Consider the following 13,480-nt stretch of genomic DNA (forward strand, 5'->3'; position numbering starts at 1 on the left):
GGCCAGGAGGAAGTGAGGGAAGGGCAAGGCCGTGGCCAGAGACACCTGTCAGGTCTGCGATACACAGTGTGGCCACTCAGCTCCCAGGGGCTCTCTGGCACTGGAATGGTTCTCATTCAGCTGGTGCAAGGCTCACTGAGAGGTGAACGCAGGAATGCAAACCTCAGTCTGCTTCACTTTGGTGATAAATCTCCCTGTGTCCATGACACCATTCAGGAATCAGCAGTGTCCTGGTGGCTGCCTGCTCTGACTCCTGGGAGCTCATAAAGGGATGAAATTGTTCAGGGTCCACATTCCCCGTCTTCCAAGATTGCCCTGCAGCACAAATCCTACTCAGACGGCTGTAACCAAGATATCTGCAGGCCAGAAGCACTCACTAGCCTGCTCCTCTCTTCCCTCCACTTCTCCAGGGAAAAGCCCTCTATCTCTGAGGTAGACTCAGACAGGTGCCCCGGCTCCCTCTCTCCATTTGCACTTTGCCCTTGTCACGTTATCGGACTCTAAAGATCATTCTTGTACCCATGGGGGGGAGGGAGGGTATTTGCCCCAAAAGTCTAAACAGGGAGCCACGTGAGGTATCACATGAAAGCTTATGTTCCACTGATTCTGTATGAGCTATTCATGTACTTGTATGATATCTGTATGTGGAGTTAGAAACATGTACTCTGTAGGGATGCTGGAAAATTCCCTGAGGCAGAGCAACAGGCAAGGAATTTTCAGCCAGTGGCTATGCTAATTAGTGAGGCTCCAGGGACAATAGATCTAAGTGCCAGAGACACTCCTGGGGACTGTCTTGATATCTGCAAGCCAGCCAGGATAACAGTTGCTGACTTGGGACACAGGGATAGGTCAATGGACCATGTGACCTGTTCTGGCCAGGAAGATACTAAGAGAGGTATATAAGTGCCATGTGGCACCCTCCATCTTGGTCTTCAGCTCAGCTCTTGATCCCAGATGCAGCCTTGCAGGGAGCCATGAGCCAGAAAGAACTGTAGGATGTACACCAAAGACTTCTAAGCCAGGAATTATAACATCTCTGCTACAAGCCTGTGTCAAGAACTGGGTGATTCGGTGCATGTAATGTATTATTCTTTAACAACCTTACTCTCATGCTTTTCTTTCTTTTAGTAATAAACCTTTAGATGTTAGATTCTAGAGGATTGGCTCAGCGTGGTCTTGTGGGTAAGATCCAGAGTGTAAATTGACCTGGGAACTGTGGCTGGTTTCTTGGGACCAGAAGAACTCGTTTGGGGTAGGTGAGATTGGGTTCTAAAACCCCTCACCTGTGCATTAGTCCCAGGGCTGTTTGGGGCACAGGAAGAGCTGGGGTGTCTTTCAGACAAACAGATTCATGAGATAAGGTCATAGACATTTTCCTTCCTTTTGTAACTCTCCAGACTGGCATCCTCCAGGCTCTCTGTCCTAGCACACACAAGGGTAGGAATCATTCTCTCTTCCTCGAACACACAAGCCCCTGAACCGTCAGATCTCTGGGATTCTGGCAAGATGCTGACTGGATCTACCCAAGTCACAGCATCATTCTCCCCAACAGACACAAACCTAGGGCCACCCCCTTTCTGGGCCTTAGCTGTATCCAGTCCCAACTCTGGGACAACAGCACCGCTCTCAGCCATCACAGGCTGAGGGACACCTTCCCCAGACACAGGATCAGGGAAACCCACTTCCCCTACAGGCATGCCACTGCCATACAGTCAGACAACTAGACAGTTTCTTTGTCCCAGCACCCCCAGCTATTCTCAGGCACACAGCTAGCGACAGATAGCTTCCTTCACTGACCCACTGCTACTTCCAGCAGCCAAACTGGCTACAGCCAAAAGGCAGGAGGCTGGACTGATAAGAGAAGAAACCCTGTGGGGCCAGGCGCCTGGAACCCTGCAGACTTCAGTGAGAATTGCTGCGGCTTAACTAAGGACAGAATCAGGCTGCTGAGCTTTACAAAGGATGAGTAGGTAGGTCAGGGGAGCGTAGGAAGTAAATCGTTCACGGAAGGGGAAGAATGCTTCTAGAAGATGGAGAGAGGCCTTCTCCCCGCGCATGTGTTTTGAAAACACTGTAAAAGCCAAAGGCAAAACCCAAGGATGTTCTCCAGCATTCTCTGAGCCAGGAACCAATGCCAGTCCGGCTAGGGACTGCTTACAGAGCCAATAGGAGGGTTGCAGCAGATAGGGCGGGAAATTCTTCCAGCCATGTGAACACACGTCTGATTGGACAGAGATCTGGAAAGCAAAGCACTAGGTCAGCTGGAGCTGTTGAGATGCACTCAATCGCCAGACAGCAGGGGCACACACAACCGCCTCACATGCTAGCATTTTACATTTCACGTGGTACTGGCATGGTTAATTAATGCAGCACACTCAAGCAAATGCAAAATTGTCAGCTGTCTCTACTGAAACCCTGTACTAGGGCCATTCCCAGGCCCCTTCTCTTCAGGACTGTGACACTGTCAGGTTTTTTATATTTCACAAACGGTTACTCACTTGGCATTTTGTAGGTAGCTGAAGGAGCCTGAGACTGTGCTTCAGCAGCTACTCTCATGGCCTGGAACCACATGGCTCTTCTATGGGACACTCGTGAAACAAGCATTGCTACTGATGCTTGGAGATTCCTGCATTCCATCTGTGTTTGATATGCTAAAGCACAGGAAGAAGTTTCATTCTTTGCAGATGGTGGTAAAGTAGCAGTAAGCACTTTTCCTATGCCCATGCAAGGAAACAACATCTTCAATTCAAAGCACTAACACTGTTTCTTCTGCTAGTTTTTAAAAGGCTGCTTAATGCACTGAAAGGTAACATTAATCCTCTGCACTGCAGCAACCCTCCTGACACAGCATAGAAGACCTGCTAGAAGACCCATTGCACATCCCGAATGTGTCTCGACTACATCTCTCTGTCGACAGAGATGTAGGTTAGGCACATCGAAATTGCTAATGAAGCAGGGATTTAAATATCACACCTCATTAGCATAAATATGGCTGCCGCTTTTTTTTAAAATGGAGTTTTTGAAAAAACAAATGGCAGCCTACACGCGGAGCTGTCAAAAATAAAACCTTTTTCGACAGATCCGCGTCTAGACTGCCATTTGTTTTTTTTAGAAAAAACTAGTTTAAAAAAAAAGCGGTGGCCATGATAAATCCCTGCCTCATTAGCAATTTCGATGTGCTTGATTTGCATCCCTCTGTCAACAGAGGGATGCAGTCTAGATGTAGCCTCTCTGACCTGTTCTGATGTCAGTTTCACAGAGACATAAAAGTTAGCATGAGGTGCTATTTAATTCCTTGTAAAGCTGCAGCAATCTGCAAAGACCAGCCAACCCCTGGGGGAAGTGAAGCTAGTCCTGCAAGTTATGGTTTAGAAAAATTTCCAACGGCTGTTCACTTTTTGCTCCTACAGTTAAGCTAGATGTTGAGGCGCTATCCAAAGTTGAGGGTTTCCCCTGAATGCCAAATATCTGGTAACCAGACCTCAATTTTCTGTCATCTTCTAGTTATTGCCGTGAATATGCTAGTAATGTAAACACTGTGAGAATAGACGATTCTATTCAGTTAGGCATTTATGCTGTGCTCATCACAAGGGGATGTGACAATATTAATGTCCAAGTGATTTTGCCAAATGGGCCCCCTTACACAGCTGAGTTTTGCACTGCGTTCAGAAATGTTTAGATTTTCATTTGCAATTCCAGCATGAACCTTCCAGCATCTCAATCCCCTGCCAAACCTCTGCAGCTCCCCTCCCCTAGGTCACAACCCCCTCCTAACCTCTCCCCCAGGTCAGAATCCTCTCCTGCACCCATACCAGCTCCTGGACCTGCACCCCAATCCCTTGCCCCAGGTCACAACCCTTTCTTCTTACCCAACCTCCCTGTAAGACCCCAACCCCAATCCTCTACCCAAGCTCCCCTCTGCACCCAACCTCCGTCCCGGACCCCGCACCGCTCCCATAGAAAAGCACAGTCCTTGACCACTCAACCAAAATCTTGGAGAGGCCCCTCATCAAAAATTATTGCCTCCCCCCTCTGTAGTGAATCCTCAGCAATATCAGGCATAGATAAGTTACTAATGATGCATCTGCACTGAAAGCTCAATCCAAACTGCCACCCTTTCACACAATACAAGCACAAAGTAGTGACAAGTCCTGCACATCCGAGAGCAGTGTTGATAATTTGTCAGGAGCAAAAGGAGCCTTCAGAGCTTAGACTAAAAGATCCACCTCTTGAGAGCTATAAATCCTCAGCAGCATGCAGTGCTCACTCAATTTAACTTCAGGAGGCCAATCCTCTGAAATCAAGATTAAGACTGCAATAAACCTTCCAGTCACACTTGCGCACCTGTTGAAAGTGAGGTGAAATCCTGCGTAAGAGCCTTAGCATTACTAATAATTTTTAAGCACAAACTGTAAGCCAGATGGTTTAGAATGACAAATATCACCATCAATGGCTGTACATTTTTACGGGATATATTTGGGTTCATTTCAGCAATACCAATTAGGATTTCCAGCTGTAAAGTCATTGCTTCAGATAAAGCGCGGCAATAGAGGAAGAGAGAAGGGACCTTACTATGCTAATTTAAGCTACCTGTAGGAGACGAACTAATTCACTTTGAGAAGTCTGAAGTTAAATACTTTGGCCCCAAAACTTAAAAGCTTAGTGGAGTCAGATATCTGCGAGGACTCATGTTTGCCTAAAACATTAGCTTGTTCTTTACAGAGGACACTAAAATAAAACAAAAAACCACCTGTTTCGTAGTACAAATACATACTCAAAAGCTACACTAGTATAAGGCTCCCATGATTGATAGTTGGCTTGTTTAACCTCCATGCTAGGGATGCGAACGTGAACCTGTGTACATGGTGAACCAATCACAACCCCCCCACCTGCCAGCTCCCAGAGCTGCCTCTCTCTCCCCCTTCCCGCTACTATCCCAGAGGCAGCAGAACGGAAGGGGGAAGGCAGACGGGAGCCAATGCTCCCCACAAGCACCGCCTCCCAGCGTGTAAACATGTAACACTGAAATTTTCAGCAATTTCACATTTACAAAAAAACCCCACAAATTTTAACATTCCTGCTCCATGCAGTGTTATGAGTTCTGAACCAAAATCATACTATGAAACAGAATGATCTATGCTTCTCGGTTTCCAGATGTGATGTTTAATGAGAAGAAGCTAGCCAATATAACTAACAGATTCATAGTATGCAAAAAGGTTTATGCCTTAACAGCAAACTTCCGGAGAGGGTACAGGCGCTCTTTTCGCTGCTGTTTTTTGGTCTTCAAACTTTCTTCATATTTATTTAATCTGCGGCGCATGGCACGAGTCTTCTTTGGCCGTAAATCAAGAGGCTTGTATTTTTTGCCCTGTTTGCAGAAAAATAATAAATGAGCTTCAACAGCTGTTGTGTTCTTTTTAGACAGACATTTCTGAACCGTGTGGCTGTAGTGGTAAGAATAATCTGCAGAGTCTGGGTGTACACAAGTACGTACAGCTGTACTGTCTTGCTCCTGCATGGAGAGTAGACTCTAAAACTTCCCTATGCCATTCAGTCAGCATGGTCAAGATGTTTTCTGGCGAGAGTTCTGACTTCTTCTCTAATCTTTAGCCTCTCTATTGACAGTATCAAGAAAGGAACCAACCCCACCTGTGCCTAGGACATATACTTTCTCCACTAAGGAATGGAATTAATCTACTCAGCAGCAGTGACAGCATACCATCCATCCGTCACTACCAGCCATTTTACCAGACAGGACTGCAGCCTGAAGTTGAGTGATTTCTGATTTTATTAATCCCAGGAGTCTGCCAGTGCCTCTGGAATTTGGACAACTGCTCTAGAGAATACTGGCTCACCAGAAAGAATCTGGCCCATGAGAAATAACACCTGCGTGGGGGGGAAAACCCAACTCTGTCCCAGTACTCTGCCTTGATTCCTCAAGACTGCCAACCTTTACACAAGTATTTTCCAACAGAGCACTTACATCTGTGCCTACTGGAAAGCCCACACAGCCAGATAACAGTGTTACATGCTATCCAGTAGAAAAAAAATCCTCTAGCAAGAACAGATTCACACTGCATCTACTAAAATTCAGAGCAGTGCTGGGTGTTAGTCTTGCAATAAACAATGTTGTGAGAAGAGACCATAAAAGCATGAGATTAATGTTGTATTTTCCCCAGGATCAGAACATTTGAAATACAATCTAGTTTTCAGAATAAAGTTATTCTTGCAACTAATTGGGTCTCATGCCCCACAACTGAGGTCACATCTGAAAATGGCCAGAAAGCAATGTAGGGTAAGGCCTAACAAAGTACACAATTTAGACTTACTTTGTAAAATTTCCTCAGGTTCTCCTTCTGGGTCTGGTTGATGACAGTCAACACTCTGGCAATGGATTTGCGGACAACCCGGCTGCAGAAAATAAGCAGAACTCAAACCACAGGCAATAAAAGACTTAATCCTAAATATTTCATAAAGTATTTGCTAGTTTTAACTCTATTTTCCTATATCTTAGTTGATAGAACTCCTGATAACACAAGAACTACCTGAGAATTGTTTCTTACTATATTCAAGACACAGTAATAATTTTACTCTTCTGTTGCATTCCCTCTACTCAAACTCTAAAACAACTCCCTTTCCCCTGTGTAATACAAGTTTGTTTCCTTCCTCTAGCCCCAATGAACGTAAGAACGGCCATACTGGGTCAGATCCAAGGTCCATCTAGCCCAGTATTCTGTCTTCCAACAATGGCCAATGCCAGTTGCCCCAGAGGGAGTGAAAAGAACAGGTAACCAAGAAGTGGTCCATTCCCTGTCACCCATTCCCAGCTTCTGACAGAGGCCAGGGACACCATTCCTGTCCAATAGCTATTGACGGACCTGTTCTCTGTAAACGTATCTAGCGCTTTGACAAGATTTTTAAAAGTCCTGGCCTTCACAACGTCCTCTGACTTCTCCTCTGTGCTACCCGCTACGCTACCTACATCAGGTCTCAAATGTGCCATATCTATGAGAAGCAGTCTACCTATATTATGTGCAATATCAGCTGTAAGACTGAGTGTATGCCCACACATGGCTCACTGCTAGGGTTGAATGTGGCCTGAAGCACTTGTAGCCTAACGTATCTGAAGATGATTCATGGAGAGGAAAGAGAGAAAGCTGGGAAATCAGACAGATCCACTGCAGCTACAGCTCAGCAGCTTCACCCCCACCCCAACCTGGCTGGCCATAGGCCCCCTCGGACTTACATCTTGGACAGCTTGGAGGCAGCTCCACCAGTCACTTTGGCCACCCGCAGCTGGGACAGCTCTACTTTCAGGTCGTCCAGCTGCTTCAGCAGCTCCTCCTTCTTCTTCCCTCGCAAGTCCCGGGCCTTGATCTTGGCCTGCCAAGGAAAGTGAGAGCTCCTCAGAGCCTGGACCGGAGAGCTGCCCCTCCTCACACCCTGATCCCCCCGACCGCCCCGCCCCCCCCTGGAGACCGGCCCGGCCAGCTGCCCCCTCGGTCTGTCCCCCCCAGAGACCGGCCCGGCCAGCTGCCCCTCCTCAAACCCTGATCCCCCCGACCGCCCTGCCCCGCCCCCCCCCCCGGAGACCGGCCCGGCCAGCTGCCCCCTCGGTCCCCCCCCCAGAGACCAGCCTGACCAGCTGCCCCCTCGGTCCCCCCCCCCCCCCCCCGAGACCGACCCAGCCAGCTGCCCCCTCGGTCCCCCCCCCCCCCCGAGACCGGCCCGGCCCGGCCCGGCCAGCTGCCCCCTCGGTCCCCCCCCCCGAGACCGGCCCGGCCCGGCCAGCTGCCCCCTCGGTCCCCCCCCCCGAGACCGGCCCGGCCCGGCCAGCTGCCCCCTCGGTCCCCCCCCCCGAGACCGGCCCGGCCCGGCCAGCTGCCCCCTCGGTCCCCCCACACAGACCGGTCCGGCCCGGCCAGCTGCCCCCTCGGTCCCCCCACACAGACCGGCCCGGCCCGGCCAGCTGCCCCCTCGGTCCCCCCACACAGACCGGCCCGGCCCGGCCAGCTGCCCCCTCGGTCCCCCCACACAGACCGGTCCGGCCCGGCCAGCTGCCCCCTCGGTCCCCCCACACAGACCGGCCCGGCCCGGCCAGCTGCCCCCTCGGTCCCCCCCCCGAGACCGGCCCGGCCCGGCCCGGCCAGCTGCCCCCTCGGTCGTCCCCCCCCGAGACCGGCCCGGCCGGGCGCCCCCCTCAGACCCTGCTCCCCCCGGCCACCTCCCCACTCAGTGCCCTGCCGCTTCCCCCCGAGCCCGCCCGCCCCCTCACAACGCGGCCCGGTCGCAGCGCCTCAGCCCGGGCCTGCCCCGCAGTGGGGCCTGGGCCAGCGAGCCGGCCTGGGCCAGCCCCTCGGCGGAGTCCCCGCGGGCCCGGCTCCGCGCGAGCTCAGGGCACCGGCCGGGCCTGCTCACCCCTTCCCTGCCCCGGGGGCCCCCCGCCCCCCGCGGATGGCGCCGGATTGGGCCGGCCAGGGGTGCCGGCCGCGAAATCGACTCACCATGTTGGTGGCGGCTCGGAGCGAAAGGACGGAAGCCGAGCGAGGCCAGGAGTTAGAACGCGAAAGAGCGTTCTGGGCGGGATCAACCAATCCGCTCTCCCAGTGCAGGAGTGAAAGGAGGAGCCCAACTACCCTCCCCCTCCTGAGCCGTGCAATGGTACAGACCGCAGAGAACCTACCTGGCTGATAGGGGAGGGGCAGGTGCCCTGGGGTCCATAATAAATAGAATTATTTAATCTGTGTATTGATATTACTGTGTAGCTATCCTAGCAACTGCTGTCTTTCTAATCATAGCAACCGATACACTAACGATAGTAAAGACCGAGTAATTATATTGCAGGAGGCCAGCATTTTGCAGCGGCTCTGCATATGGAGAGACCCAGGGCTTCAGTGGAGCTCTGCAGGAATCCCTTGCATGATCAGGCCATGTGTCTTATACTCAGAGAGATTTCTATCTAGTGTAACCATACCAGTAGCTCTCAAGATACACAACGATAATGTACCATAATGATTTCTCTGTAACATTTCATTTTACAAGCACTGGCTGAGAATCAAACTTTACCACTAGGGCCTTAGAGAATAAGACATCAATGCTGTATCCGGATACCAGGCACTTGACCTGCTGCAAAGGCAATTAAAACACTAAAATCCATTCAGGTCATAGGAGTACTACTGCTGCCCCATTTTAACTGGGCAGTGTGAACTTGAAAATTATGCTTCTATCTGAAAACGGTGTGCCTGCTGTTATGAATGGCACACTGGAGGTCCTGAACCTGCAATTGGGTCCATATGGACACAGGGTGTACTGTACCTACATGGATCCAGTTGCAGGATTGGAGCTTTAGGTTGATGTAACAGAGTTCAGAGAAAAATCTATTTTCTCAAGTTGTATTTGTGCACATTGACTAATTAGGGCTCCAAGAAACTTCAGGGAGTAGCCGAGTTAGTATGTTACAGAAAACAACAACAAATGGTCTGGTAGCACTTTATAGACTAACAAAACATGTAGGCTATGTCTAGAATGGCCATTTTTTTCGGAAAAATCAGCCGCTTTTCCGGAAAAACTTGCCAGCTGTCTACACTGGACGCTTGAATTTCCACAAAAGCACTGACTTCCTACTGTAAGAAATCAGTGCTTCTTGCAGAAATACTATTCTGCTCCCGTTCAGGCAAAAGTCGCTTTTGCGCAATAGGGCCAGTGTAGACAGCTGAGATTTGTTTTGCGCAAAAAAGCCCCGATTGCGAAAATGGCGATCGGGGCTTTTTTGCGCAAAAGCGCATCTAGATTGGCCACGGATGCTTTTCTGCAAAAAGTGCTTCTGCGGAAAAGCATCCGTGCCAATCTAGATGCTCTTTGCCGAAAATGGTTTTAACAGAAAAGTTATCCATTAAAAGCATTTCCGGAAAATCTTGCCAGTCTAGAGGTAGCTGTAGATGGGATCATGAGCTTTCGTTGGCACAGCCCACTTCTTCAGATGACCGGACTCCAAGCGCCACAAGCAGGGACTCCTGTGACACCCCTCTGAGTGCTACTGGCCTCTGTGGGACGCAGGGTCCATGCACACACATCCCAGCGCAGGACGGGGCCTGGGTAGGTCTCTTCCCCTGCTGCTCGTGGGAGTCTTTTTTGCTCCGCAGGGATCCGGCCCCCCCTGGTGCAGGCAGCCTCCAGCTGCAGTTCCCATTCTCTCCACGCGGTGGCGCCCCTGCCTCCCGCACGGGCGCCCCTGTCCCGTATCTAAGCAGCCAGAGTCATACTCGCCGTCGCAACGTACCCTGCTACGGGGAGGGCATGAGAGTGACGGGCACGGCAGCCAATCAGAGAGCGGAGTCGCCGCCTCGCCGGGCTACGAGCCAACTAGATCCTGTGGAGGGCGGGGCAAGCCCGCCCCCAGGCTTGTGTGAGGCGGCATCCGCGCTCCCCCGGCACCGAGCGGCAGCGCGAGCAGCTTGGCCGCGGAGCTGGCGCGGATGGTGAGAGGAGCCGCCCGGCAGCGCCTGCCCCGCACTGGCCCGGCCTCCAGGTGAGCGGCCCCCAGCCCCCCCCTCCTCTGCCCCCCCTCGTGCCAGCCCGGCCCCCAGCCCCCCCGGCCTGCCCCCCATTTCTACACCCCCCGGCCCCCAGCCCCCCTCTCCGCCCCCCCGGCCTGCCCCCCATTTCTACACCCCCCGGCCCCCAGCCCCCCTCTCCTCTGCCCCCCCCCGTGCCAGCCCGGCCCCCAGCCCCCCCTCTCCTCTGCCCCCCCCGTGCCAGCCCGGCCCCCAGCCCCCCTCTCCTCTGCCCCCCCAGCCTGCCCCCCATTTCTACACCCTCAGCCCCCCCCTTTCCTCCGCCCCCCGGCCTGCCCCCCATTTCTACATCCCCTGGCCCCCAGCCCCCCTCTCCTCTGCCCCCCGGCCTGCCTCCCATTTCTACACCCTCAGCCCCCCCCTTTCCTCCACCCCCCCCGGCCTGCCCCCCATTTCTACATCCCCTGGCCCTCAGCCCCCCCTCCTCCGCCCCCCCTGGCCTGCCCCCCATTTCTACACCCTCAGCCCCCCTTTCCTCCACCCCCCTGGCCTGCCTCCCATTTCTACACCCTCAGCCCCCCTTTCCTCCACCCCCCGGCCTGCCCCCCATTTCTACATCCCCTGGCCCCCAGCCCCCCTCTCCTCTGCCCCCCGGCCTGCCTCCCATTTCTACACCCTCAGCCCCCCCCCCCTCCCCCCCCCCGGCCTGCCCCCCATTTCTACATCCCCTGGCCCTCAGCCCCCCCTCCTCCGCCCCCCCTGGCCTGCCCCCCATTTCTACACCCTCAGCCCCCCCCCCCTTTCCTCTGCCCCCCCGGCCTGCCCCCCATTTCTACATCCCCTGGCCCCCAGCCCCCCTCTCCTCTGCCCCCCGGCCTGCCTCCCATTTCTACACCCTCAGCCCCCCCCTTTCCTCCACCCCCCGGCCTGCCCCCCATTTCTACATCCCCTGGCCCTCAGCCCCCCCTCCTCCGCCCCCCCTGGCCTGCCTCCCATTTCTACACCCTCAGCCCCCCTTTCCTCCACCCCCCCGGCCTGCCCCCCATTTCTACATCCCCTGGCCCCCAGCCCCCCTCTCCTCTGCCCCCCGGCCTGCCTCCCATTTCTACACCCTCAGCCCCCCCCTTTCCTCCACCCCCCGGCCTGCCCCCCATTTCTACATCCCCTGGCCCTCAGCCTCCCCTCCTCCACCCCCCTGGCCTGCCCCCCATTTCTACACCCTCAGCCCCCCTTTCTCCGCCCCCCTGGCCTGCCCCCCATTTTTTCACCTCCCCCCAGCCCGGCCTCCAGCTCCCCCCCTTTCCTCCACCCCCTCCCAGCCTGCCCCCCCATTTCCGCAGGCAGGCCCCGTCTCCCTTTCCTCCTACCCCTCCCTAGAGCGGCCCTGGCCTGCCCCCCGCGTACGCCCTGCTGTGCCCTCCTGCCGTCTGCCCCCCCGCCCTGTGCTGTGCCAGGTCCTTCCCTGCCTTCTGCCATGGCGTGCACCGTACACCCCCGCCCTCACCTGCTCCACTGTAGCCCTTGATATCTCAGATCAGGGGGGGAGGGGGCTTGCTGTAGGTGTCATATCTGTACTGCATGAGGTCAGGGAGGTGGGGGGGGACCCTGGGGTCTAGGGATGTAAAATCCCATTGAAGTGGTTAATGGGTTAAATGTTATGTTTAACCGGTTAACTGATTAAAGAATGTGTGGGTGGGTGGGGGGATGCTCCTCTGGGCTGGCACGGACCCCCCTGCCCTCCAAAGCTGGGATGGAGCTCCTCCTTCCCCCACCCAGTTGCTCTGATGTGCCTGGGCTCCCCATGGACAGAGGCTGCTCCAGTCTGCAGGGCACCCGGACTCTATCTGATGTGGGGGCTGGAGTGCCAGCCCCCATCAGTTAATGTTTAACCAGACTGGCAAGCATCACCTGTTAAGAGTGATGCTTACTGATTAACCTTTCACCTCTCTACTGTTGGCCTCTGCCCTTCCTAATACTTGTTGCCCTGTCCCCCTAGTTCATTGCCTTTTCCCTCTTTCCTGCCTCCAGAACAACAGGCCTGGTGGAGAAGCCTTCTCGCAAACGCAAAACCAGGTAAGATGGTGATTTTCCCATCCCACTTTAGTTTGGTGATGGCTGACTTGGTGGGTAGGTAAAATAGAACTTCACAGGTTCTTCTACATAGCCTCCAGCTACCAGGTCAGGCTCAGCCGCCACATAAGCAGGAATGAAGAACTTTGAATTCAAGGGGAGTTGGTGCCCACAGTGTGTGTGTAGGAAAAAAAAAAAGAACTGTTCAACTAGCCCACAGGAGACCTGAGCCACGTGAGATATCTGTGAATTTTCTAGGAGAGGATGGGGCATGGGATTTGTAAAATGGTGTCAAAGCTGCAGACCAAGGCAGATAATGCGTTGTAGTATATGTCCCTAATGCAGGGGATAGAAAAAATACATAAGATACAATCAGACTTTCCATGAGAAAATGTTGAGTACCCTAGAACCATGGAAATAATTCTAAAGGCAACAGGGGTTCTCTCACCCACCCTCTATGTATGTATCTCTGGGGGTATCAATAAGGAAATACTGTTGCTTGCATTTAGCATGCACGTTTCTGGGTCTGTCTATTTAGCCAGAAGAGAAATGTCTGCAAATCCCTGCTGCTGCCTTGTTCTGTGCACCTAGCCACACAGATGCTGCTTTTCCCTTGCTCTCAACATTTTAATTTCTGAGGAGAGGGAAGGGGATTCTGTTGTCAGTCTCTGAAATATTCTCTGGATTCTGTCTGGTTCAGTGTTGAGTTTCTTGGTTTTTTCGCTTGATGGTTTCTGCTCTTACAGCTTTTTTTGGGGGGAGGGGAGGGATAGGTTTGACATTGGGTAACATACACCATTCCAAATACTGAAATGCAAGAGCTCTTTGTGTGTATTACATATTTTATTCCTACAAACTGGTCAATATAGAGTTCGTAGCGTTGGCCCTCTTCCTTT

At 53.2% G+C, this 13,480-nt stretch overlaps 2 protein-coding genes across 5 annotated transcripts in view; one reads left to right on the forward strand and one right to left on the reverse strand.

Moving 5' to 3' along the window:
- Positions 1-5,135: 5,135 nt before the first annotated feature.
- On the reverse strand, positions 5,136-8,660 carry RPL35 (ribosomal protein L35). Its single transcript, XM_075905685.2, has 4 exons — positions 8,505-8,660; positions 7,247-7,383; positions 6,330-6,411; positions 5,136-5,368 (listed from the first exon to the last, which is right to left on the reverse strand). Exons 1-4 carry the CDS (start codon positions 8,505-8,507, stop codon positions 5,219-5,221), a joined length of 372 nt encoding a protein of 123 aa, XP_075761800.1. The 5' UTR covers positions 8,508-8,660; the 3' UTR covers positions 5,136-5,218.
- A 1,718-nt stretch (positions 8,661-10,378) lies between these two features.
- The window catches only part of SCAI (suppressor of cancer cell invasion), a 97,269-nt gene continuing 94,167 nt past the window's right edge, over positions 10,379-13,480 (forward strand). For 3 of the 4 annotated variants that reach the window (XR_012897209.2, XM_075905696.2, XM_075905697.2), the window contains exons 1-2: positions 10,379-10,528; positions 12,543-12,587. Coding sequence is in view for 3 of the 4 variants with exons in the window: in XM_075905696.2 (XP_075761811.1) it covers positions 10,476-10,528; positions 12,543-12,587 (98 nt within the window). In the remaining variant the exon portion in view is untranslated. The remainder of the gene's footprint in view (positions 10,529-12,542; positions 12,588-13,480) is intronic. The other variant, XM_075905695.2, reaches the window with a different exon arrangement.

This window comes from Pelodiscus sinensis, chromosome 23 (assembly GCF_052426305.1).
Source record: "Pelodiscus sinensis isolate ZL-2025 chromosome 23, ASM5242630v1, whole genome shotgun sequence".
NCBI lineage: Eukaryota > Metazoa > Chordata > Testudines > Trionychidae > Pelodiscus > Pelodiscus sinensis.